The sequence below is a fragment of the Trachypithecus francoisi genome, unplaced genomic scaffold, assembly GCF_009764315.1.
Source record: "Trachypithecus francoisi isolate TF-2019V2 unplaced genomic scaffold, Tfra_2.0 Lachesis_group2, whole genome shotgun sequence".
In the NCBI taxonomy this organism is placed as follows: Eukaryota; Metazoa; Chordata; class Mammalia; order Primates; family Cercopithecidae; genus Trachypithecus; species Trachypithecus francoisi.
In genome coordinates, this window is record NW_022681465.1 from 163993498 (window position 1) to 164020910 (window position 27413).

Genomic DNA, 27413 nt, shown 5'->3' on the forward strand with positions numbered 1-27413 from the left:
ATACCTTTCTTCTGTAAATGGTTTTTTAAAATTACTTAAAAATAGTAAAAATTAAAGGGTTCATTGGATGTAGTTGGTAAATGATGACTATTTTTCCTGACTGAAGGCTAAGTATAGGCAAACCCTGTAAATCAACAATTCCTTTTGTGGCTCTACGTGCCAATGGCATTAACTCACATGCCCATACAGAGACACATATATGATGTTCATTGCAGCATTCTTTGTGGTGGTAGGGTTTTAGAAACCATTTTTGGAGAGGAGGGGTTTTTTTTAAAGGCAATTATGCACCACGAAGCTGACAGACTGGAGGTTCACAGAACAAGCATGACTAGAAAAGTTACAAAAATGAAATGAGATGTATGACAAAAGACATTTGTGTAAATTTAAAATGAACACATTAAAACAAAAATATTTATTTTGCAGGAGCACATGTAAAAAGTAGTAATGTTAAATACATTTGGATGATCTGGCAGGGAAGGAGAATGGGAATGAAGAATAGGGATAAAAGAGAAAGGGAGGGGGAGGAGAGAGAAAGAACAGGTGAATAAATGAGGAATAAATAAACCTAATTAGGCCAGGCGCAGTGGCTCATGCCTGTTACTCCAGCACTTCGGGAGGCTGAGGCAGGCAGATCACAAGGTCAAAAGATCAAGACCATTCTGGCCAACATGGTGAAATCCCGTCTCTACTAAAAATGCAAAAATTAACTGGACGTGGTGGCAGGCACCTGTAGTCCCAGCTACTCGGGAGGCTGAGGCAGGAGAATCACTTGAACCCAGGAGGCAGAGGTTGCGGTGGGCCGAGATCGTGCTGCTGCACTCCAGCTTGGCAACAGAGCAAGACTCCGTCCCCAAAAAATAAATAAATAAATAAAAATAAACCTAATTAGAAGGGGGACCATGAGAATCTTGCCGCATCTGAGATTCAGCAACAAAAACAAAATGCAAAATCAGAGAAAAAATAAAGGAAAATTAGTTTTTTTAAAAAGCCCAAATGATTCTAACGTGCAGCCAGGGATGAAAATTACTCTGTAGACTGCTAAGAACTCTAGATTTTATTCTGGTTGAGAAGAGAAGCTATTGGAGGTTGCCTGACCTAAGGTAATGCTATTGAAGGGTCACTCTGGCTTACAGAAGGAAAAGTAGACCATAGTTTAGTCAAGAATGGAAGTTGAGAAAAGAGTTAGAAAACTATTACATTAGACTAGGTAAAGGGATAATGACGATGGCTGGAACTCAGTAGTGATTAAAAAAAAAAAGATAGTAGTGATAAGAGGCAGTGGTAAGTAGACAAATTCCAGATATTTTTGTTTGTTTGTTTTTTGTTTTTGTTTTTGAGATGGAGTCTCGCTCTGTCCCCCAGGCTGGAGTGCAATGGTGCAATCTGCACTCACTGCAAGCTCCACCTCCCGGGTTCACGCCATTCTCTTGCCTCAGCCTCCCAAGTAGCTGGGACTGCAGATGCCCGCCACCACGCCCGGCTAATTTTGTGTATTTTTAGTAGGAACAGGGTTTCAACAAGTTAGCCAGGATGGTTGATTCCAGATATGTTTTGAAGGTTGAGTAGACAGCCCTTATTACTGGATTGAATAAGGAGTCAAAAATGATGTCAAAGCTTAGGGCCTGTGCAACTGAAAAAAAAAAAAAAAAAGAATTTCCTTGTATTGAAAATGCAGAAGACTGGGAGAGAAGACAGCAGATTTTGTACATGGAGGAAAGAGCATTGACAATTTGATTTTAGATGTGTTAACTTTGAAATAACTATTAGATGTTTAAGAGAAGAAATGAAATAGGCAGTTGGCAGAAGGGTCTAGAGTTCACGGGAGAGATGAGATACAGAACCATACATTTGAGAGTTCTCAGCAAAAAAGTAATATTTAAACCCATAGACTCAATGGAATGATCTGGATGATAACTGTAGAGATAAAGAAAAGCCTTAGATTAGTTGATCCCTTAAATATCTTCTCTAAGTTTGTTACAGGCTATCTTTTCCAAAATCTGCAAAGTTAACTATGCAAGTTGAAACTAAACCATTGGATAAACTCATGATATAGATTAATTATACAAAAAATGTGTTGTATTCATATTATTGGAGGTCCAGTATGTCCCAAATGAGAAATGTCTTACTATCTTGTCCATTCCATGAGTATAGGAAAATATGGTCTGTGTGGATTTCTAAACATAGGAAAGTCTGCCATAATTGGCTTCCTCTGACTCAATCTTGAAAAAACTTAAAGCAGGTGATTGCTTGATAGTAAGGATTAAAAGGAGCCTTTCATATTAATGTACAGAATTTGAATTTTATCCTTTGAGTGACTTTTCCCTAAAATGGAATCCTTACTATGTAAGCAAGGGCAAGTGTAAGCTCCTTTGTTGCTCTACAGACAACCGTGTGGGCAACTGCTACCTGAAGTTTGGACCTCGAGGAGATGGGAGTCTGTCTTGCAACACCGAGATCGGGGTGGGCGTCAGTCGCTCTTCGTGCTGCTGCTCTCTGGGAAAGGCCTGGGGAAACCCCTGTGAGACATGCCCCCCTGTCAATAGCAGTAAGTACAAAGCTGAAGAAGAGGAAGAAAACCACCTGGTGTCTAAAGATTCGTTGCAATTTTATTCCTGAGCTGGGAGTAAGGAGTGTTTAGTGAGGACAAAACAAAAAAATTGAATTTGGACTACTTTCAGTGATCACACTGAAACCAGCCAAGAGTGTTAAAGGATTTGAATTCCTCTCTTCCTATGTTTTATCATGATATGTTAAAAAAATAATTTTTAACCGTAATCGTGTATGAATAGTACTAATATGAAATCTCCATGATATCACAGATAAAACATATTCCTGATTCTTCTCAAAGGTTATTTAGTTCAGCTTCTTAGGTGTGTTGTATTCCTGAAGTCAATTATAGAATGCCTTAAATTGAAACATCTGTTCTGATATGAACATGAACCAAAACCTGTATTCTCTAAATTTAATTTACTAGCTAAAAGAACTGCAAGGGAATTTTTTCTTTAATTGAAAACAAATGGTTCGTGTTATTCTACTGTGTATGTGATTAATAAAATATGATCTTTTATGTAAAATATGTAACTTTAAATGTATATGAAAGTACACTAAGAAAAATTTGGATACATCCCTTAGGATGAGTATATTGAGCCTGTCATTTGCTGAATGCTTGCTCGTTGTCTCAGCCACTTGGACATGGGTATCAAACCTCTTATTTTTCTATTGTTTTGTAGCGGAATATTACACCCTGTGTCCCGGAGGTGAAGGCTTCAGACCTAACCCCATCACTATCATTTTAGAAGGTGAGCTAATCCCACTGTCACCCAGACTTAAACAAGGTAAAGAGTTAATTTTAGAGAAAAGCTGATGGAAAAGTTAGGGCAGAGCAGTCCCAGCAAGATAATTTAGTAAAATTACAGATGGACTTTAATTACTAAAATGTTAAACAACCACTTTTATCAAGCAGTAATGATCCATCCCAGTGATTTGATGTCTGACTGTTCTGCAGAGAAACTCTTTCCCATTGTCCCCTACCTTGAATAATCCCCAACTTATTTTATTCATTTTCTCAGATAATGGTAAAAGTTCCATGACAAAGCCGAGAAGATACTTGAGCAGAATAAACTTGCCATCTAAATGTGCATTCATTTGGATGCATAGAAGTCTGCTGATTCTTACAAGATCACAGTTTTGAAAGATCTAATACTAACTCTTATCCTTCATGAAGGTGTTTGTTTTAAGTGCACTGTCTCCCCTTTTGTAGACATTGACGAATGCCAGGAGTTACCAGGTCTCTGCCAGGGTGGAAACTGCATCAACACTTTTGGGAGCTTCCAGTGTGAGTGCCCACAAGGCTACTACCTCAGCGAGGAAACTCGCATCTGTGAAGGTGAGATGAATTTGATGCCTAAAATGCTCAGTGCTGTTCCAAATAAAATGGCTGCTGAGGCCTGGGGGGAAAGGCCCATCCTCAAATTCTACAAAAGGCTAAATTAAGACTGGTTCATAGCTTTTTTCTTTTCATATCAATGTGGCTAAGTTGTATGATGATAGACAAATTAATTTACAGCTCATTGCCGTAATTCACTGTATTTTTCTAGGAGACTTGATTAAATATAAGTTGGGAAAATGGGGTAGTGTGAAAACCTACAATATTAAGAAGTAAGTTATTAGTGAAAATACTGATAAGCATTACATTTTACATAGGAAAAATTGGTAAGCTTCAATGTGACCATTAATTTAATATTGATCAATAATTTTTAAAGGTTGGACTATATGGTATGAAGAAGTTCAAAGGTTATGCAGCTGCCATTCTTGCTTCTGTCCCCTCACTTTATCACACGGTATTTCAATTGTTTTAGGGTCCTGTCTCACCACTAAACTGGAGGCTTCTGGAGGCATGGTCCACATCTTACTCATCATTACAGCTACAAGTTCTAGCTTACAGTAGAATCTCAATATTTAATTGTGAAATGAATGAATCCTTCTAACTGAATATTAAGCATGTAGCGTAATTATTTCCATTGTAACTTTTCTTTTGGAACACATTCGATAAATGCATCTGGAAGAAATAGGATATAATAAGGAGAACAACCAGCAGCTGTACTGCTTTAAGAATCTCTGAATTGTTACTAATTTGAAAGAAGCTACAAAGACAAAGGCTTTCCCAACCTGCGTTCACTTTAAAGTTGGCATTAAAACTTAGCCTAAGTGGCCGGGCGCGGTGGCTCAAGCCTGTAATCCCAGCACTTTGGGAGGCCGAGACGGGCGGATCACGAGGTCAGGAGATCGAGACCATCCTGGCTAACATGGTGAAACCCCGTCTCTACTAAAAATACAAAAAACTAGCCGGGCGACGTGGCGGGCGCCTGTAGTCCCAGCTACTCGGGAGGCTGAGGCAGGAGAATGGCGTGAACCCGGGAGGCGGAGCTTGCAGTGAGCCGAGATCCGGCCACTGCACTCCAGCCTGGGCGGCAGAGCGAGACTCCGTCTCAAAAAAAAAAAAAAAAAAAACTTAGCCTAAGTGACATAGGACGAAAGCAGGCTTTAAAGAAATTCCAATTGAAGAATGTGAATTACAATTAAAAAAAAAAAAAATATATATATATATATATATATATATAGGTGCCAAGGAAATTATTTTTTGCCACTTCAGAATAATTTCTTTTGATGATTTATATTTTTTAATATGGGGATTTTTTTCTTTTGAAGAAAGCTGTATCTGTGTTATATAAATGCGTATTTGGCATATTTTCTTTATTTCTAAATTTCACATAAATAGGGATTTAGAGAATCACTTATGCTTTGTTCAGTCATCTAAGTAATATAAATTCATTGAAAAAATATATTTATTAATTAATGGATATTCTTGCCTACTCTAGATATTGATGAGTGTTTTGCACATCCTGGTGTGTGTGGGCCTGGGACCTGCTATAACACCCTGGGAAATTACACCTGCATTTGCCCACCTGAGTACATGCAGGTCAATGGAGGCCACAACTGCATGGGTAGGTAAAGAACTCTGAGATTAATTAGAGCACAGTTGTCGACTTCACACCTAAAGCACTTATGTCTCAGAACTATTGTTCAGGAAGTTTGAAAGTTAAATCTTCGTGAATTGAGATATTTCAGAATCTTGTAAGTTGCTGGCTTAGTATCAAGTTTTTGACCTTTGGATATACATTTATGTTTTTAAAAGCTTGAGTCTAATGTAGAAAATTTCCTCAAATGTTATATATTCGTAAATTTGTCATCTCCATTCATATAGTGTGAACATTAATATACAAATAAAATAACATTTAAATTTTAATGCTTAATTTTTTAAATTAAATAAATGATTTTGAGAGAAAAACAAATATGTATTAACATTGTCTCCAAAGAAAATTATAAGTGAAATCCTTTATCTAAGGATGAAGGAGAGATGTTAATCTAAAACTGATTTATGTTTAAAGACTTACTTTAAGATAACTTCAAATGACTTAGAAGGTTTTCAGAGTTGTGTTCATCAGGAAAGCTTGATGTCTACAGCAGTGTGGGCTTCATTATAAACTGCTCGTGGATACAAATGGCTAGCTTGTTTGTTTTTCTTTATGTAGACATGAGAAAAAGCTTTTGCTACCGAAGCTATAATGGAACGACTTGTGAGAATGAGTTGCCTTTCAATGTGACAAAAAGGATGTGCTGCTGTACATATAACGTGGGCAAAGCCTGGAACAAACCTTGTGAACCATGCCCAACTCCAGGAACAGGTAAGCACTTGGCTCGTGCTTCCGCTGACTGCCGTGTCAGTGGTACATGCATACATGTAACAATATAGTCAAAGTCAATGCGTGCTAAAACTAGAGATGCTCAGTTCCGAAAATATTCAAGAGCATCATATGGCTCTATTTCCCAAGTGGCCCTCTTTGAGATTCACACGCTAACTTCTGAGATATTATGTTGAATAGGCTTGTGAATCCTGAAAATAAGATCCATTGCTGAAGAGTTAGAGTTTATAGCATTAGTCCATTTAAACTCGGTGTCTTAAACTATGCTTGTCAATTATTGATTTATTCATCCAACAAATATTTCTTGAGCAAGTACTGTATGCCACTGTGCTAGACATGGAAGGTGTAATATTTGGAAAAAAACTAAATTCAAAAAGTTCGTTTTTTTAGTTCAGTCATGGAAAATATGCAAAAAGTGTTTTATGAGCAAATTTTACATTAAAGCAACCCATTGTCAAAATGTGCCTTTACGTCTTCTTCCTCAGACATCAATGAAATTTTTAGGCAAAAAATAGAGCTTGTCTTTACTTGGTCATGTGTTTTACAGAAGACAGATTCTTGTGAAAGAAATAGTGAAAGATAATAGAGATAAGACCAAAAATGCTTGTCTTAAAATTGCTGTCCATCAGGTTCTCTTTTATGACCTGTAGAATGGCAACTTTTAATAACTATAGATACTAAGAGTTGAACCAGTAGGCCAAATAAGAAACGGTGATTATATATTTGTTACCAAATATTACTTAGGGTATTTGTATTTAAATGTTTCATTTAATGTGTTGATGAAATGAAATTAAGGAGAGAAATGGTGAAAAGCAGCACATAGACCTTTTTCAGTGACTCGAATTCACTGGTCAAATGGATTTTCTTAGCCTTATCTTGCCATTATTATGTTCCATACAATTAAATAGAAACATTCCTACAATTCTCAACTTTAAAACTCCATAGTTACAAATTGAAGATCATTGATTTGGGGAATTAAAATGGCACTTTCTTTGTGAGAAGAAGCGAAAGCTTAGATTTGAGAGACAGGCCTGTATTTAAATCAAAACTCTTAGGATACTTATTGTAGAACCTCCTGCAGAGTATTTATCCTTTCTGAAACTAATTTCTCATGTATAAAATAGGAATAATAAATAATTGCAGTGACTAATTCATATGGTTGCAGTGACAATTAGGGAGATTATGCATATAAATTATAATTTATACATTGCCAGACAATTAGAAACCATTAAATTGAGCATCTATTGTCTTTCTCCCTGTTCTCAATACTCAGTATATATTGGTGGATGAAATATACAGCATCCCTGACCCAATAGCACTTGGAATATAGTATGCAGTTCAAGTTTTACCTAATACTGTTTTCAGGAGTTTTACTCACTTGTATAGCATTGAGTGTCAGAAGCATTTTTCATCTTGCAGATTATAATTCTTTTAAATTTCCATTGATTTGGTGAATTATGTGTGAGAATACCTCTTATAGTCCCTATTTTATTTCATAATGCATTGTTTTTGATTATTCGAATTTCACATTCCAACCAGTAGACACAGTAAAAAAAAAAAAAAAAGACAAAATTCGTATCTCATTCATTATTCATTGTTTACCTATTTCCCCTCTACAACATTATTTTTGCATGTCTATACCTTTGTGCAATCTGTAATTCCTTTTTCAATTTGTACTTCTCTTTTTTTAATCTTTATATATTGGATTTTTTTAAAGCTCTGCGTATCAAAAGAAAAGGAGTATTTAAATATCTAAATAAACATTTTGAATCTTATAATGATTTACTTGCCTTCAGATATCAGAGCAGTAAAAAGTTAATGAGAGTAATAGAAATAACAATGATAATAATGGTAAAGAATGCCTAGATCCACTCCTAGTAGAAGCTAGCATTGCTATCAAATAAATATAATTGAAACCAAAATGTCTGGTTGTGAATAATGTAAAATATATTTGTTTGTGAAAGTAATACAAACTGTTATTTTGAAGGAATTTGAGAAATTTAAGAGTGCATTGCTTTGTTTATATTTTAAAGCTGACTTTAAAACCATATGTGGAAATATTCCTGGATTCACCTTTGACATTCACACAGGAAAAGCTGTTGGTGAGTTTTTCCAGATTATGTTTGTTTTAATACATACGTGTAGCATTCCGTAAAAATCTATGTTTTTAAAGTTCAAGAGTACCGCAAAACATAATAATCTGGATTCCAATCTAATATAGTTAGATAAGAGAGAAATAACAGGCTTACAGACTCTAACCAAGTATTAATAATGATACTCCATCAGCATAGTCTGGTGATCGGGTTATGGTAGTTATGTGACTATCTGAATATTTGCCACATCCACCATGCTAAAGCTTCAGTTGTCCTTGTCATGCACTTTGTATTACATGACTCTAAATAATCTACCTTATTTTAACCTTTAGTTGCTATTTTTTAAGTACATTTTTAGATTTTTGGTGTATTTTTGCAGTTTCCCTTTTTACTGGTCTAAATATAAATTTGCAGACTTATTTTTCATATTAATTAATTCCTTCTAAATGTACATTGTGTTGCTCACTCTAGTTTCCTTCCTCAAAGATTCGGTAAGCAATATCTTTTTTTTTTTTTTTTTTGAGATGAAGTTTTGCTCTTATTGCCCAGGCTGGAGTGCAATGGCACAATCTCAGCTCACTGTAACCTCCGTCTACTAGGTTCAAGTGATTCTCCTGCCTCAGCCTCCCGCGTAGCTGGGATTACAGGCACCCACGACCACACCCGGCTAAGTTTTTGTATTTTTAGTAGAGACAGGGATTTCACCATGTTGATCAGGCTGGTCTCAAACTCCTGACCTCATGATCCACCCGCCTCAGCCTCCCAAAGTGCTGGGATTACAGGCGTGAGCCACCACACCTGGCCTAAGCAATATAATTTTAAGTCTCCATTATGAATACATGATAAAACAAAATACATGCAATGATGAAAATATAGCTTTTTAAACAAATGACTAGCAGCAGTTAGGGTAACCTGAAGAAGAGGTTTGATTGCCTAGGAAGTTCATTTGCTATATTGACTCTGAAATTACTTGGTATATTTTATCAACTACTTACATTATTTCCATCACTGTTTCTGTTTTCTGGTATATATGTTTTTATAAACCAAAAAAATTATCTATGCCAGTATATAATTGATTTTTGTGACACTGAATATTTGTTCTCATCCCAGGGTACATGTACCATTATTCAAGGTTATATGGTAAGTACATTAAGCAGAACAACATATATTTGACCAAATCTGTTCCGTTTCAGACATTGATGAATGTAAAGAGATTCCAGGCATTTGTGCAAACGGTGTGTGCATTAACCAGATTGGCAGTTTCCGCTGTGAATGTCCTACAGGATTCAGTTACAATGACCTGCTGTTGGTTTGCGAAGGTAATCTGAATAACGTATGTCCTTTATCCAGTATAATTTGGTATACATAAATAGCATTTAGATGGTTTCTGATTTTTACTATTTCTTCTAAAATTTTTCAAGAATTGATCATCAAAGTGTGACATGAATGTAACGCTAATACAATAATAAAAAGGACTCCTTAAAATGGAACTGTTGCTCTTTCAGATATAGACGAGTGCAGCAATGGTGATAATCTCTGTCAGCGGAATGCAGACTGCATCAATAGTCCTGGTAGTTACCGCTGTGAATGTGCCGCGGGTTTCAAACTTTCACCCAATGGGGCCTGTGTAGGTAAGAAAGAGGCTGACTCATTCTTTGGCACTGAGCACAAGATTCCTTAGATTTCCTATCAAAAAATACTTCAAGAATAATTTCAGAAAGATTTTCTCAATCTGTTCATTTATAGTGAACCTATTTCACCATATCTTTTATTTTGTTAAGAAAATAGGTCTCTTCAATGGATTTCCCCAGGATTGGACCTGAAACAAAATAATATCCTTGAGATACCAAAAAAAACATAAATAATTGCATGATTTAAAAAGAGGGTTGGATAAGTTAAAGCCTTGCTCATTTCGATTCAGCTATTGTTATGGTTCATTTTCAGCCTGTCTGTAATAATTAATAGCAGGTTAGAGAAACACAACTGTGAAAAATGAAGAAATCTTAATAAAAATCAGATACATGTAATATGTTTTGTTTGTTTGTTTGTTTTAGATCGCAACGAATGTTTAGAAATTCCTAACGTTTGCAGTCATGGCTTGTGTGTTGATCTGCAAGGAAGTTACCAGTGCATCTGCCACAATGGCTTTAAGGCTTCTCAGGACCAGACCATGTGCATGGGTAAGAAGGACATATGGCTCCAGGGAGTGAAGTGGGGCTGGGACTCCAGAACAGATCACAGTTCCATCAGGTGCCATGAGTAACTACTATGTGTCTGTCAGAAACAATCTTGCAGAAAATTAACTAGGTCAAACTGTTTAAGTCTTGATTCAGTATAAAATTTGCAAACAGGGACATACTGCAATCTGGTCTTCAGTTCAGTGATTCACAGCTTTTTCTCCAGAAGATGTTCACATGGCTTGACATGCACTCTGAGTCACTTGGGCTTGTGTGGAACTTACCATGGCACCCGCTGCCCTTTACCTTCATGTTTCTCCTCAAGACACCATTTTGGAATGCAAGAGAGTAGTAAGAGTGACAGCATTAAACTTAATAAATTTATACACATATGCACATACTTTTTAAAAACAAATTGTTGAATACCTGGGATTTATGTACAGATTTTCTGTTTTATCTCTTAAAAATCACTTTAGGAGCAAATATAGCCAAACTCTTCAAAAATTCCGAGTAGCTAATGTAATGGGTAGTCAAGTGATAATAGTGCTTAGTGAGTTCTTGCTGAGCTGATGATTAATAATTTTTTTTTTTTTTATTATACTTTAAGTTCTAGGGTACATGTGCATAACGTTTATATCATGTATAACTCCCCAATGCAATCCCTCCCTCCTCCCCCCTCCCCATGATAGGCCCCAGTGTGTGATGTTCCCCTTCCCGAGTCCAAGTGATCTCATTGTTCAGTTCCCACCTATGAGTGAGAACATGTGGTGTTTGGTTTCCTGTTCTTGTGATAGTTTGCTAAGAATGATGGTTTCCAGCTGCATCCATGTCCCTACAAAGGACGCAAACTCATCCTTTTTTATGGCTGCATAGTATTCCATGGTGTATATGTGCCACATTTTCTTAATCCAGTCTGTCACAGATGGACATTTGGGTTGATTCCAAGTCTTTGCTATTGTGAATAGTGCCGCAATAAACATACGTGTGCATGTGTCTTTGTAGTAGAATAATTTATAATCCTTTGGGTATATACCCAGTAGTGGGATGGCTGGGTCATATGGTACATTTAGTACTAGATCCTTGAGGAATTGCCATACTGTTTTCCATAATGGTTGAACTAGTTTACAATCCCACCAACAGTGTAAAAGTGTTCCTATTTCTCCACATCCTCTCCAACACCTGTTGTTTCCTGACTTTTTAATGATTGCCATTCTAACTGGTGTGAGATGGTATCTCATTGTGGTTTTGATTTGCATTTCTCTGATGGTGAGTGATGATGAGCATCTTTTCATGTGTCCGTTGGCTGTATGAATGTCTTCTTTTGAGAAATGTCTGTTCATATCCTTTCCCCACTTTTTGATGGGGTTGTTTGTTTTTTTCTTGTATATCTGTTTGAGTTCTTTGTAGATTCTGGATATTAGCCCTTTGTCAGATGAGTAGGTTGCAAAAATTTTCTCCCATTCTGTAGGTTGCCTGTTCACTCTGATGGTAGTTTCTTTTGCTGTGCAAAAGCTCTTTAGTTTAATTAGATCCCATTTGTCAATTTTGGCTTTTGCTGCCGTTGCTTTTGGTGTTTTAGACATGAAGTCCTTGCCCATGCCTATGTCCTGAATGGTACTACCTAGATTTTCTTCTAGGGTTTTTATGGTATTAGGTCTAACATTTAAGTCTCTAATCCATCTTGAATTAATTTTCGTATAAGGAGTAAGGAAAGGATCCAGTTTCAGCTTTCTACTTATGGCTAGCCAATTTTCCCAGCACCATTTATTAAATAGGGAATCCTTTCCCCATTTCTTGTTTTTGTCAGGTTTGTCAAAGATCAGATGGCTGTAGATGTGTGGTATTATTTCTGAGGACTCTGTTCTGTTCCATTGGTCTATTTCTCTGTTGTGGTACCAGTACCATGCTGTTTTGTTACTGTAGCCTTGTAGTATAGTTTGAAGTCAGGTAGCGTGACGCCTCCAGCTTTGTCCTTTTGACCTAGGATTGTCTTGGCAATGCGGGCTCTTTTTTGGTTCCATATGAACTTTAAAGCAGTTTTTTTCCAATTCTGTGAAGAAAGTCATTGGTAGCTTGATGGGGATGGCATTGAATCTATAAATTACCTTGGGCAGTATGGCCATTTTCACGATATTGATTCTTCCTATCCATGAGCATGGTATGTTCTTCCATTTGTTTGTGTCCTCTTTGATTTCACTGAGCAGTGGTTTGTAGTTCTCCTTGAAGAGGTCCTTTACATCTCTTGTAAGCTGGATTCCTAGGTATTTTATTCTCTTTGAAGCAATTGTGAATGGAAGTTGATTCCTGATTTGGCTCTCTGCTTGTCTGTTACTGGTGTATAAGAATGCTTGGGATTTTTGCACATTAATTTTGTATCCTGAGACTTTGCTGAAGTTGCTTATCAGCTTAAGGAGATTTTGGGCTGAGACGATGGGGTTTTCTAAATATACAATCATGTCATCTGCAAACAGGGACAATTTGACTTCTTCTTTTCCTAACTGGATACCCTTGATTTCTTTCTCTTGCCTGATTGCCCTAGCCAGAACTTCCAACACTATGTTGAATAGCAGTGGTGAGAGAGGGCATCCCTGTCTTGTGCCAGTTTTCAAAGGGAATTTTTCCAGTTTTTGCCCATTCAGTATGATATTAGCTGTGGGTTTGTCGTAAATAGCTCTTATTATTTTGAGGTACGTTCCATCAATACCGAATTTATTGAGCGTTTTTAGCATGAAGGGCTGTTGAATTTTGTCAAAAGCCTTTTCTGCATCTATTGAGATAATCATGTGGTTCTTGTCTTTGGTTCTGTTTCTATGCTGGATTACGTTTATTGATTTGCGAATGTTGAACCAGCCTTGCATCCCAGGGATGAAGCCCACTTGATCATGGTGGATAAGCTTTTTGATGTGCTGCTGAATCCGGTTTGCCAGCATTTTATTGAGAATTTTTGCATCGATGTTCATCAGGGATATTGGTCTAAAATTCTCTTTTTTTTGTTGTGTCTCTGCCAGGCTTTGGTATCAGGTGATGTTGGCCTCATAAAATGAGTTAGGGAGGATTCCCTCTTTTTCTATTGATTGGAATAGTTTCAGAAGGAATGGTACCAGCTCCTCCTTGTACCTCTTGTAGAATTCAGCTGTGAATCCATCTGGTCCTGGACTTTTTTTCGTGGGTAGGCTATTAATTGTTGCCTCAATTTCAGAGCCTGTTATTGGTCTATTCAGGGATTCAACTTCTTCCTGGTTCAGTCTTGGGAGAGTGTAAGTGTCCAGGAATTATCCATTTCTTCTAGATTTTCTAGTTGATTTGCGTAGAGGCATTTATAGTATTCTCTGATGGTTGTTTGTATTTCTGTGGGGTCGGTGTGATATCCCCTTTATCATTTTTTATTGCGTCTATTTGATTCCTCTCTCTTTTCTTCTTATTAGTCTTGCTAGCGGTCTGTCAATTTTGTTGATCTTTTCAAAAAACCAACTCCTGGATTCATTGATTTTTTGGAGGTTTTTTGTGACTCTATCTCCTTCAGTTCTGCTCTGATCTTAGTTATTTCTTGCCTTGCTAGCTTTTTTTGAATGTGTTTGCTCTTGCCTCTCTAGTTCTTTTAATTGTGATGTTAGAGTGTCAATTTTAGATCTTCCTGCTTTCTCTTGTGGGCATTTAGTGCTATAAATTTCCCTCTACACACTGCTTTAAATGTGTCCCAGAGATTCTGGTATGTTGTATCTTGTTCTCATTGGTTTCAAAGAACATCTTTATTTCTGCTTCATTTCGTTATGTACCCAGTAGTCATTCAGGAGCAGGTTGTTCAGTTTCCATGTAGTTGAGCGGTTTTGATTGAGTTTCTTAGTCCTGAGTTCTAGTTTGATTGCACTGTGGTCTGAGAGACAGTTTGTTATAATTTCTGTCTTTTACATTTGCTGAGGAGTACTTTACTTCCAATTATGTGGTCAATTTTGGAATAAGTGCGATGTGGTGCTGAGAAGAATGTATATTCTGTTGATTTGGGGTGGAGAGTTCTATAGATGTCTATTAGGTCCGCTTGGTGCAGAGTTGAGTTCAATTCCTGGATATCCTTGTTAACTTTCTGTCTCGTTGATCTGTCTAATGTTGACAGTGGAGTGTTGAAATCTCCCATTATTATTGTATGGGAGTCTAAGTCTCTTTGTAGGTCTGTAAGGACTTGCTTTATGAATCTGGGTGCTCCTGTATTGGGTGCATAGATATTTAGGAGAGTTAGCTCTTCCTGTTGAATTGATCCCTTTACCATTATGTAATGGCCTTCTTTGGCTCTTTTGATCTTTGATGGTTTAAAGTCTGTTTTATCAGAGACTAGGATTGCAACCCCTGCTTTTTTTGTTCTCCATTTGCTTGGTAGATCTTCCTCCATCCCTTTATTTTGAGCCTATGTATGTCTCTGCATGTGAGATGGGTCTCCTGAATACAGCAGACTGATGGGTCTTGACTCTTTATCCAGTTTGCCAGTCTGTGTCTTTTAATTGGAGCATTTAGTCCATTTACATTTAAGTTAATATTGTTATGTGAACTTGATCCTGTCATTATGATATTAACTGGTTATTTTGCTCGTTAGTTGATGCAGTTTCTTCCTAGCCTCGATGGTCTTTACATTTTGGCATGTTTTTGCAATGGCTGGTACCGTTTGTTCCTTTCCATGTTTAGGGCTTCCTTCAGGGTCTCTTGTAAGGCAGCCTGGTGGTGACAAAATCTCTAAGCATTTGCTTATCTGTAAAGGATTTTATTTCTCCTTCACTGATGAAACTTAGTTTGGCTGGATATGAAATTCTGGGTTGAAAATTCTTTTCTTTAAGAACGTTGAATATTGCCCCCACTCTCTTCTGGCTTGTAGAGTTTCTGCCGAGAGATCTGCTGTTAGTCTGATGGGCTTCCCTTTGTGGGTAACCCGACCTTTCTCTCTGGCTGCCCTTAAGATTTTTTCCTTCATTTCCACTTTGGTGAATCTGGCAATTATGTGTCTTGGAGTTGCTCTTCTGGAGGAGTATCTTTGTGGCGCTCTCTGTATTTCCTGAATTTGAATGTTGGCCTGCCCTACTAGGTTGGGGAAGTTCTCCTGGATGATATCCTGAAGAGTGTTTTCCAACTTGGTTCCATTTTCCCCCTCACTTTCAGGCACCCCAATCAGACGTAGATTTGGTCTTTTTACATAATCCCATACTTCTTGCAGGCTTTGTTCATTTCTTTTTCTTCTTTTTTCTTTTGGTTTCTCTTCTCGCTTCATTTCATTCATTTGATCCTCAATCGCTGATACTCTTTCTTCCAGTTGATCGAGTCGGTTACTGAAGCTTGTGCATTTGTCACGTATTTCTCGTGTCATGGTTTTCATCTCTGTCATTTCGTTTATGATCTTCTCTGCATTAATTAGTCTAGCTGTCAATTCTTCCACTCTTTTTTCAAGATTTTTAGTTTCTTTGCGCTGGGTACGTAATTCCTCCTTTAGCTCTGAGAAGTTTGATGGGCTGAAGCCTACTTCTCTCATCTCGTCAAAGTCATTCTCTGACCAGCTTTGATCCGTTGCTGGCGATGGGCTGCGCTACTTTGCAGGGGGAGATGCTCTTATTTTTTGAATTTCCAGCTTTTCTGCCCTGCTTCTTCCCCATCTTTGTGGTTTTATCTGTCTCTGGTCTTTGATGACGGTGACGTACTGATGGGGTTTTGGTAGAGGTGTCCTTCCTGTTTGATAGTTTTCCGTCTGACAGTCAGAAGGACTGTCTGTTGGTCTTTGGAGATTGCTTGAGGTCCACTCCAGACCCTGTTTGCCTGGGTATCAGCAGCAGAGGTTGCCGAAGATAGAATATTGCTGAACAGCGAGTGTACCTGTCTGATTCTTCCTTTGGAAGTTTCCTCTCAGGGATGACTCCACCCTGTGAGGTGTGGGGTATCAGACTGCCCCTAGTGGGGGATGTCTCCCAGCTAGGCTACTCAGGGGTCAGGGACCCACCTGAGCAGGCAGTCTGTCCGTTCTCGGATCTCAACCTCCGCGTTGGGAGATCCACGGCTCTCCCCAAAGTTGTCAGACAGAGTCGTTCGCCTCTGCACGGCCCCCGCTGCTTTCCCTATTGGACCTCAGCTGTGGGCTGTCCCCAGAGGTGGAGTCTACAGAGACAGGCAGGTTTCCTTGAGCTGCTGTGAGCTCCACCCAGTTCGAGCTTCCCAGCTGCTTTGTTTACCTACTTAAGCCTCGGCAATGGCGGGCGCCCCTCCCCCAGCCTCGCTGCTGCCTTGCGGATCGATCCCCGCAGACTGCTGTGTTAGCAGTGAGGGAGGCTCCGTGGGCGTGGGACCCTCCCAGCCAGGTGTGGGATATATTCTCCTGGTGTGCCTGTTTCCTTAAAGCGCAGTATTGGGGTGGGAGTTACCCGATTTTCCAGGTGTTGTGTGTCTCAGTTCCCCTGGCTAGGAAAACGGATTTCCTTCCCCCTTGCGCTTCCAGGTGAGGCGATGCCTCGCCCTGCTTCAGCTCACGCTGGTCAGGCTGCAGCAGCTGACCAGCCCGATTGTCCGGCACTCCCTAGTGAGATGACCCCAGTACCTCAGTTGAAAATGCAGAAATCACCGGTCTTCTGTGTCACTCGCGCTGGGAGTTGGAGACTGGAGCTCTTCCTATTCGGCCATCTTGCTCGATTAATAATTTTTCAAAGACAGATGGGCTGGATGCCATGAAGCTGGGACTGAGTATAACTCCTTAAGTCTGATGTCAGCCATTGGCTCTGCCTCTGCTGTAGAGTTTTCTTTCTGTGCTTTGCGCTTGAAGGGGGAAAATCAAATTTAAAACTTGGCTACTTATAATTAGCATGTTCTCAGTGTAGAAAAGGCTAGGGCTGTTCAGCTACTCTTTTGATATTCAAGATATTATCTATGTGAATATTAAAATCAGATTTCAGTACCACAGGACTGGTTTCCTTCATGACACATTCATACAACAGAGAATACCTGGAGTGTGTCTCCAGGTTCATCCATTGTCTCCTAAGCATCCTCCCTTTGGACTTCTCCCATAATGGCAGGGAAAATTCTCCAGGTGATGCTTATACAAAGGAATATACAGGATCTGGTCTTACTTGCATGAACTCCCTAAGAATGCTTGCTTATACATGCTTCTTCTTGCCATACTCCCAGAGAGAGTGTGGTTTACCAAAAAAAAAAAAAAAAATGTGAGATTTATGATTCGGAAATTCATATGGGGAAGATCTGTCTACTCATAACAATTCTTCCATGATAAAAACTAGTCGGATTCTTCAGTAAGACCTCCCTTATACAGACCTTCCTTCCTAAAGAGCAATACCAACCCCCACCCTTTTTTTGGTGTAGTAGAGTTTCAGCAGACTGGAATTCATAATTGGGGAGTCTGCTGTCTCATATGACAGATGACCTTTCTAAATATTTTCTTAATTCAGTTTTTTGGAAGGCTAATAGTGAATTCTAATAAACTTCAATTTGGATTTCATTACTTCATACAATTAAGTAAACTGAAGTTTATCTTTGTTTTCCTGCTCAAATTAAGGGATTTAAATTTCTGTGTAAGTGTTTATAATGCCTTTTATAATGAAACAAATTGTTTCAATATTTTAGAAGAACACTTTTATTTACAATTATTCAGCAGACCTGCTCATTAATACATCTCTGCTAGGGGGATGCTCTCTCCTAGGCTATGTCTGAGTGTTATCTCACACAGTCAGTACCTGTTAAACTGTATTATTTTCTTATAATTTTACAATTTTGATTTCTTGTAATTTTGATTTTTCCCTATCTCATACTCATTTTCCTCAAGGAGATATGAGTTTCTAGTACTGAATTAGGAAAATCTAAGTAATTCCATAGTTTAAACATATAAAAGGGTTAATAGCCTATTTTTTTCCAGTTAAAAATTTAGTTTTTTGAGCCAATATTTCTTTGTAGATGTTGATGAGTGCGAGCGGCATCCATGTGGAAATGGAACTTGTAAAAACACTGTTGGATCCTATAACTGTCTGTGCTACCCAGGGTTTGAACTCACTCATAATAATGATTGCTTGGGTAAGTACTTCATTCAGTCCTTTATTGCTTCTATTTCATTTCCACACAATGTGCTGAAATAAAAAACAAAACTAAAGACCAAAAAAAAAATTATATTACTAAAATTGCAAATATGTGCCAAAAGATACATAATGTCATTGACTGGTTTCTAGTTAACTGATACCACAGTATTGGCCTAAATTGTCACAAGACAATATGCTCTTGACCCCTTTTGTCAGTCAACCAATCAATTCAGGAAAAAAGGTCCTTCAGATCACAGTAAACGTACTGGGACTGATTGATGGTTTGGGGTATTTGTATTCCCTTAATGAGATCAAAAATAGACCATTGTCTCAATGTTATTATAAGTATTTCATTTAAATCCATTCTGGATTATTTACATTCAAGTACCAGTAGCCTCCTACTTCCACTTGTCATGGCTTGACATTTCATTTTCCGTCAACTTTTGAAGCCAAGATGCCTTCCCCAGCCGCCCCCCCAAAAAAAAAGAAGTGACTAGGTTTCTAGATTAGCCCTCAGAAATCTCTCCTGTGCGCAGTACAGGACTTTAGCCTTTGGCCCACAGCAACATACAAATGTGAAATGGAAACCAATAGTGAGCGGGAGAGGGTCCTGAAGTAGTTGGAGGAGAGAATAAGAGAAATGACAGCAAATGTTTATTCCTTGTTTACCGCGTGGCAGGAACTGCATGGGTAGTTTACAGCATAATGTGTTGTATTTCGCATGGCCCTGCAAGGTATGTGGAAGAACTTAGGTTTTCTACCATTGTGGGACTATATCAGAGCTCATCCCCACCTCCTCATTTAACCCAACATAAGTTCCTCTCTGTTTTCTTTATTTTTCAAAATTCCACAATTGTGAAAAAAAATAGAGCTAATTGGACATTTTATTCAACTGCTGCCTTCTTGACTAGTTTCTTAGAGCCTTTGTACAGTCAGGGAGAACTAAAAAATACGGACATGGCTCTGATCAAAGTACAATCTTCAAACGACCCAGGAAATTACCCAAATGTAATCAACCCTAAACTTAAATGAAAACTTAACAGTTAGTGTCTTTTTTTTAAAAAAACTATGTATTATATCAGCAATTCCAGTGTTTTTAATATCATTGGTTTTCCTGTAATAAATAAGCTCATTTATTTGTTCTCTGAATATGGTCAGCTTGGCTCCAGGTAAAGTATCTGCAAATTAGGCAATCAGATTAAATCACACATATCCCCCAGCCTGTAGGAAAATAAATATTTTTCAGTTAGAAAGAATGGAAAGCTTCACCTTAAACCTTGATTTTTATCTGGTTCGAAATTCATGAGTTATATTAATATCAAAAATGAAAAAAATGTATCTTTATGGTTGAAAAATAGTAGGAATCTATGGGATCCTATTAATTAAATGATCCTTATGATATGTGCCATTTTTCTCTGTTGATGAGGAATTGTAATGTGGGATTTCTTATAAATGCAGTAAGTATGTTTTTAAGTAGTGACTTGTGAAACAATATATGTGTTAAGAGCTCTTTCTGAAAAACGGACTCCTGTTTGCTTACAGACATAGATGAGTGCAGTTCCTTTTTTGGTCAGGTGTGCAGAAATGGACGGTGTTTTAATGAAATTGGCTCCTTCAAGTGTCTGTGTAATGAAGGTTATGAACTTACCCCAGATGGCAAAAACTGTATAGGTAAGTATCTAAATAACAAGCAGTCTTTATGGTGATTTTTTTTTGTTTTTTTTTGTTGTTGTTGTTGAATGATGATGTGTACCTCCCCTCCTTTCACTTAAGAATTCATTAATATTTCATTTAATCATCAGATCACATGATCAAGATAAACTATGATGGAAAATTTTAGTATAAGGTATCAACAATGGGAATGTCTCATAGGCAATGTTTTTACTGGGCACAGAGCTTGAGGCTGTCCATGTCCTAAGAAAAGTAGGCAAAGGAAACAAATCAAGAAAATTAGCCACTTGCCAAATAGGAAATATCCAAGTGTCAGAAGAGTATCTCTGGGAATATGTGTTCATGGTGACCCAGTAGATCACAGGACCCAAGTTGAGTTCATGTTAATATCATTTGGCAGACAGATAAATGTATGCAACAATTATCTCATGCTTAAATTATTTTTTCTCTTCTTTTTCTCTAAAGACACTAATGAGTGTGTCGCCCTTCCCGGCTCTTGCTCTCCTGGTACCTGTCAGAATTTGGAGGGATCCTTCAGATGCATCTGTCCCCCAGGGTATGAAGTAAAAAGCGAGAACTGCATTGGTAAGACTAACATTTATTCTGAGGCCCACAAGTAGCTCAGTATAGTAAGACATGGTGAAGACTCTGGAAGCATACTAAGTGCCAACCATTGCAAGCGTGCTGACCTAAAGAATGAAACATATAGCTGCCTACATCTCTTTTACTGAACCATCAGAAATGATGGTGAGAATAAAAAACTTGGGGATGTAGGATTTTTTCATCACCAGAAGTCTAATGCTAGTCAAAGAATTTTCAGCATATGCTAATCTTTTTTCCAAATGTCAACAGAGACTTTCAGTGAATTTAAAGAGTGTCTACAAAAATTGTAATCTTTGACACCCAGTTTTAAAACAGCTATTAAAGGTGTCTAGAGTCTTAGAAATGTGAAGCAGAAAAATCTCGACAGTGCTGTTGAGACATTCTTTTCCTTGGGAAGACCTCATGTCAGAGCAGAAAATATTAATCCATTTGTCATAACAGATGTTTTTCTGTTGAAACTCTTCCAGCACACATGAACTCTGTAACCGCATCAAAAGTGGGTCCCCGAATTGCCTAGTGGACGTGATGAAGTCCCACCTTTTTTACAGTTCACTTTATTTCACTTTTATACAAATTATTTTTTACAGCCTCGTTGAAATTCAGAAGCACCAGCATCTTAGTGTGGTTTTTCTAACATGAAAAGATGCTAAGGATATTTTTTTCGCCTTTGAGTTATCCGATTTTTTATAATTCTGTCACCCTTGGCAAGATTCTACCTAAAGATATATCATTCTACTCTTCATATTTAAGGGAGTTAAATAGGGCAGAAGGAAGCAGTTTACTTCATAGAATTTAATTATTCTTCAGACCACATAATTAGATATCATGAGTATCCCCTAGTCATTCTGATTTGTATAGTTCATTATAAGATTGTCTAGTGTCTTTAATACTTAAAAATTAATAAACAATAATACTAGAATCATCTCAGTAAGAAGTTTCTTGAAAAGTTTAAGATCCTGTTGTTCTTCCATTTTCTTTCCTCATGCCCAATCTTGATTCTTCTTTGTCTCTATGATCCTTCTCTTTATGGAATGCTAATTAAAGTAGTGTGTGAGCCACTAGGAGGGAAATAGAAATACACATGCCTCCTTGTATGAGGCAGTCTTGGCTACCTTTCCTCTTAATGAAAGTATGGATATATTTTATTAAGATATCACATATTATTATTTATTAAGTTTCAGAAATATTTCCTTTTCCTTTATCTGTCATTAGCAATGACACTAGTTTGCGTCTCTGAAAAAATGGTTCTAATTTATTACTTTTTTTTTTTTTTGAGATGGAGCCTCACTCTGTCACCCAGGCTGGAGTGCAGTGGCACTATCTTGGCTCACTGCAACCCCCACCTCCTGGATTCAAGCAATTCTCCTGCCTCAGCCTCTGGAGTAGCTGGGATTACAGGTGCCCACCACCATGCCTGGCTAATTTTTGTACTTTTAGTAGAGACGGGGTTTCACTATGTTGGCCAGGCTGATCTCGAATTCCTGACCTCAAGTGATCCACCCGCCTCAGCCTCCCAAAGTGTGAAAAAAGGTTTTTTAATTAACTTACTTCACTATAAGAAGATTTTCTTCAGACTAGTATCTTTTCTACCAGTGTTTCCCAGATGACATTCTAACATGACCACACACACACACATACATCAATATGTGTATACATACCCTGCACAGATATAAATTCATTCCTACGTTTAGTGGGTATTACAGTGAACATTTGGCACCTTTCTAGGTGCTAGAAATACAGGAACATCATCTTTGCTTTGGGGTAGCTTGCTACCTAAGGGGAGAGACCTATTTTGTAAATAAACCTGTTTTGTGAAGACGTCCTTATAATACAATGTGACAGACACTGTACTGGAGGTCCATTCAGGAGATGGGAGCACCGCAGGAGGCTAGGGATCATTGTGGTAGTTGTGAGAGGGTAGCAGTTCAAGGAAGCCTGTCACAGAGGATAGATGATTGTCTAGGTCACTCTTAAGTGTTGGATAAGAATTTCCTGATCAACCAAAGAAAGAGAACAGAAGAGGCTATTTGGAAACGTAGGTAGCATGAGCACAATAAGGAGCATAGAATGGCTGGCTCAGAAGACTGAACTCAGGCCTGCGGTCAGTGTGGAGCCATTGCAGGAGTTGTTGTGTTTTTGTTGTTGTTGTTGTTGTTGTTGTTTGAAGGGATGAGTTGGTTTCTGCAGTTTTTTGTCATTTTATAGAAGGGTTGTGATGACTCTTTTGTTAAACTTCTCCCAACATGAACTGAGAACGTGTATGTGCCAGATACCGTGCTAGGAGCTGAAGGTTCAACAGCGAGCCAGACAGACATGCCATGTCCTCATGGAGCTTACATTCTAATGTGCCTGAAAAGTAATATTTTTTTCATTTGGTTAAAACATTCCATTAAATAAGTACTTCCCACAAAAAATGATGAAAAATCACTAGTGAGGCACGCATGCTTATTTATTTTAAGGAAGTGTTCTAGGGAAACGGGGAAATGATAACTCTGTCAAAATATGTCTCAGCCCTCCAGTTCCATAGGCACAGATTTTCAAATGTTATCAGATGGACGTTTTAGAAAGGCACCCCTGGTGGCAAAGTGACAAGAAGACAGGGAGATGTAGACATCAGTTGAGAGACTGGTGGCAAATGATGATGGCTATGGAAATACTGAGAAGATAGAACTGGCTGCCACGTTCTGCTTGCATGTGGAGTGAAAAAAGGAGAGAAATAGGGGTGACTTGGGGATCCCAATTTGGATTACTGAGAGAGAGGTATCAGGGAGACGGGGACCAGTTCGTAGAACATTTGGCCACATGGAGCCTGCAATGCCCATGAGACGTGGAGTTGTTCATGTCAGGTAGGCAGGTAGACATACATACACCCCTAAAGATCAAAGACAGGAAGGTGGACATGGACTTGGGACTCTCTGGCACATGGTTGGTTGAAATTGAATATAACTTTTGACTTCTGAAGCAATAATAGTTTATGAATAAATTAAACATACAACATAATGTCATCTCTCGTCTGAAATATCAACTGGCTGGTGGACTATGAGAGTATGGATAGTTGTTTATTTTCAAGTGTTGAATGACTAATAAATACTCCCCCTGTTCTGCAGATATAAATGAATGTGATGAAGATCCCAACATTTGTCTTTTTGGTTCCTGTACTAATACTCCAGGGGGCTTCCAGTGCCTCTGCCCCCCTGGCTTCGTACTATCTGATAATGGACGGAGATGCTTTGGTAAGATTTGGAATGACTTCAGTGACACAGTTCACCCTTAGAAACTTTAAAGCTGGATTGTAAACCATCACGCTGGTATTAGTCCTAACAAAATACATGTCTATGCTAAAATATATCTGCAAGTTAAAAATTTAGGTCTCAAACATACGCAGGGAATTATTGCCACTGTTTCTACATTTTTATAAATTTTTTTACTAAAAGAAAAATTCTTATTCTGATTTATCAGTATGACTATGTTAATTTTGTTGTTGGCATAGCTTTTTTATATATTGGTGTATGCATTGCTTTTGGTGTGATGTAACTTACTGAAAGTTACCTCAATTGTTTTTCTTAGGCCATCATGCAACAGTGAGAAAAGAGACACTGTGGAAATCATTTTGATACTGAGCATGATTTCTCGAATTTCCTTAGCACATTATAAAAATATTTTAAGCATATTAAAAAATTAAATAATTTTGTAGCCAGGTCAATCTAAATTGGCAAATGAAATCAGCAATTGAAGATTTCCAGACCTGTCTTAACTGTTGATCTAGTCTTCATCGCGTGTTCTACAATGAGAAATGTTCTGTCCAAACAGTGTTACAAAATAATTCCATCTGTAATGTTTGCTTTTTTGATTAGATACTCGCCAGAGCTTCTGCTTCACAAATTTTGAAAATGGAAAGTGTTCTGTGCCCAAAGCTTTCAACACCACAAAAGCAAAATGCTGCTGTAGTAAGATGCCAGGAGAGGGCTGGGGGGACCCCTGTGAGCTGTGCCCCAAAGATGATGAAGGTAAGAGCAATGACATCAAACAGCACTTTGTGTACCAGTTTTTGAATATTTGCCAGAGTGGCTTTAACCATGTAATTTATGAATATTTTGAGGGTGAGGTAATCTCCTTGTATATAAGTTTTGATGGTTCATTGAACAACCTAGCCTGAGAAACTTCTTTCAGCTTTTGAATAAGACATGTCTGAGCACAGGTGGTGTTACCCTTTTATTTCATTGCCCACCTCCAAGGTTAGTATTAGTTGCTTTCAGAAGTATGAATTTGAGAGGTCCAAGGCAGGAGAAAGAAGGGAATGGAAATTATATTCCGAGTTGCTGCAGGAGTCCCATGTGGGCATTGTATCGCAGGCTGTGGCTCTCAGAATGTTACATTAAATTCTGAGAAGCTGAGTCAGCACAATGGCCCTTTACAGGAAAAGATCAATAGCCTCAGATCTCATTGGCACCCATAAATTATAGGATAAATCCCAGCAAACTCCAGCTGGCTTGGCCTCTAGGTTAGGGATAGCTTCTGAGTGTGATGGGCAGGGAAGGTCTCTTTAGCTGCTCAGCTTTAAATGAGCAAACAGAAAGAACCAGGAGCACTGAGCAGGTGGCACCCTAGAAGGTGGCCCTCACTAAATATGCTTTTGAACTAAATCATAAAAATAAAAGACTCTTGTTATAGCCAGCTTTGTAACAGAAACATAAGTATAATTTCATGTATATTGTTCATCCTTTCTTAAGTTCTCTGATAATTTCAAGTCTTCAATAATGGAGAATTTGTATTTTTCTTTGTAGTTGCATTTCAGGATTTGTGTCCATATGGCCATGGAACTGTCCCTAGTCTTCATGATACACGTGAAGGTGCGCTTTGATTTTATTCCTGTATTCTTATTTAATACAAACATATTATTTTACATTTATTTTATAACTCATGCTAACTTTTCTATATAACGTATAGTATATTGTACTTAATGGACATATCTAACCCTTATTTTGTATCATATACATTATACGTATATCGTAAGACTATATCGTGATATATGAAATACATTACATATTTCTCTGACAAAAGAAGTATTTGCAATTCTGTGTTGAATAGACATACACAGTAGTGGCATATCTTTTTATTTATTTATTTATTTATTTATTTATTTTGAGATGGAGTCTCACTCTGTCACCCAGGCTGGAATGCAGTGGTGTGATCTAGCTCACTGCAATCTCTACTTCCTAGGTTCAAGTGATTCTCCTGCCTCAGCCTCCCCAAGTGGCTGTGATTACAGGTGTGCGCCACCACACCTGGCTAATTTTTTTTTGTATTTTTAGTAGAAATAGGGTTTTGCCATGTTGCCCAGGCTGGTCTTGAGCTCCTGACCTCAAGTGATCCACCTGCCTTGGCCTTCCAAAGTGCTGGGATTTGCAGGCAGCCACCATGCCCAGCTGGCATATCTTTTTATATGAGGAAATTAACGGGCAGTTCTATATTTTAGATGTCAATGAGTGTCTTGAGAGCCCGGGCATTTGTTCAAATGGTCAGTGTATCAACACCGACGGATCTTTTCGCTGTGAGTGTCCAATGGGCTACAACCTTGACTACACTGGAGTACGCTGTGTGGGTGAGTGTTGGCTCCACATTATACAATTTTAAAGTTCTATTTTATTTCTCATATTCAGTAAAAGGTCTCTCAGGCACCCTGGGTGATGTTAGGATTTACAAATCCAGGATAAATAGCTAGTAGTGGCACCTTCTTCACCAGTCTTACATTTTCCAGTCAGACCTGATTTACATGAAGATGGAGAGAGTTACCAACCTCTGTCTTCAACCAAACATACAAAATCTTATGTGTCCTAGAGACTTACAATTGCCAAAATCTCTCATTGGACATGAAATCCATTTTACTCTATGTTCTTCCATGCCTGCTTTTGAAGCAGAGGACCACATTCTTCTTCTGAATTTGTCATCTTTAGGGCAAGTGTTGCTGCCTGGGGGCCAGAGCATTGCACACTGATCCTTCAGATCCTCTGCACTGCATAACAGCCAGCCAGCCAAGGCCCAAGGGATGCCAGGGTTACGTGTGCCCTTCTCAGATCCTGGAAATGAGTGAGGGCCAAGCGTGGGTCTTCCTGGGCATGCTCCTGTTAAACTAAAATGTCTTTGTGGCACTTTCTTGTTATTCTTTTTCAGATACCGATGAGTGTTCAATTGGCAATCCGTGTGGAAATGGTACATGCACCAATGTTATTGGGAGTTTTGAATGTAATTGCAATGAAGGCTTTGAGCCAGGGCCCATGATGAATTGTGAAGGCAAGTGATCTATGTCTTAAATATTACTTCTTCTTGACATAGAAAGTTTTTAATGTCTTAATATTTATTTATATAGTTTCTGATATTCTGCTGGTGAGCATATGGTGGGCTTTTTTGTTTTTTGGGTTTTTTGTTTGGTTGGTTGGTTTTTAGTTTTCCTTTAGTACAGTTACAGTAGCTGCTGTAAAGCCTTTGTCTGATCATTCCAGCATCTGGGTCATCTCAGGATTGGCATCTCTTGATTGTCTGTTCCCTTGAAATGGAGTCACG

At 38.2% G+C, this 27413-nt stretch overlaps 1 protein-coding gene across 1 annotated transcript in view; it reads left to right on the plus strand.

Annotated features, from left to right (window-relative positions):
• The window catches only part of FBN2 (fibrillin 2), a 285838-nt gene that overhangs the window by 228717 nt on the left and 29708 nt on the right, over positions 1-27413 (plus strand). The window contains exons 37-53 of the mRNA XM_033181363.1: positions 2384-2545; positions 3231-3299; positions 3761-3886; positions 5379-5504; positions 6093-6245; positions 8297-8365; positions 9550-9675; positions 9862-9987; positions 10411-10536; positions 18460-18576; positions 20121-20249; positions 20715-20834; positions 23960-24085; positions 24707-24859; positions 25637-25702; positions 26329-26454; positions 27024-27143. Coding sequence (XP_033037254.1) covers positions 2384-2545; positions 3231-3299; positions 3761-3886; positions 5379-5504; positions 6093-6245; positions 8297-8365; positions 9550-9675; positions 9862-9987; positions 10411-10536; positions 18460-18576; positions 20121-20249; positions 20715-20834; positions 23960-24085; positions 24707-24859; positions 25637-25702; positions 26329-26454; positions 27024-27143 — 2040 coding nt within the window. The remainder of the gene's footprint in view (positions 1-2383; positions 2546-3230; positions 3300-3760; positions 3887-5378; positions 5505-6092; positions 6246-8296; positions 8366-9549; positions 9676-9861; positions 9988-10410; positions 10537-18459; positions 18577-20120; positions 20250-20714; positions 20835-23959; positions 24086-24706; positions 24860-25636; positions 25703-26328; positions 26455-27023; positions 27144-27413) is intronic.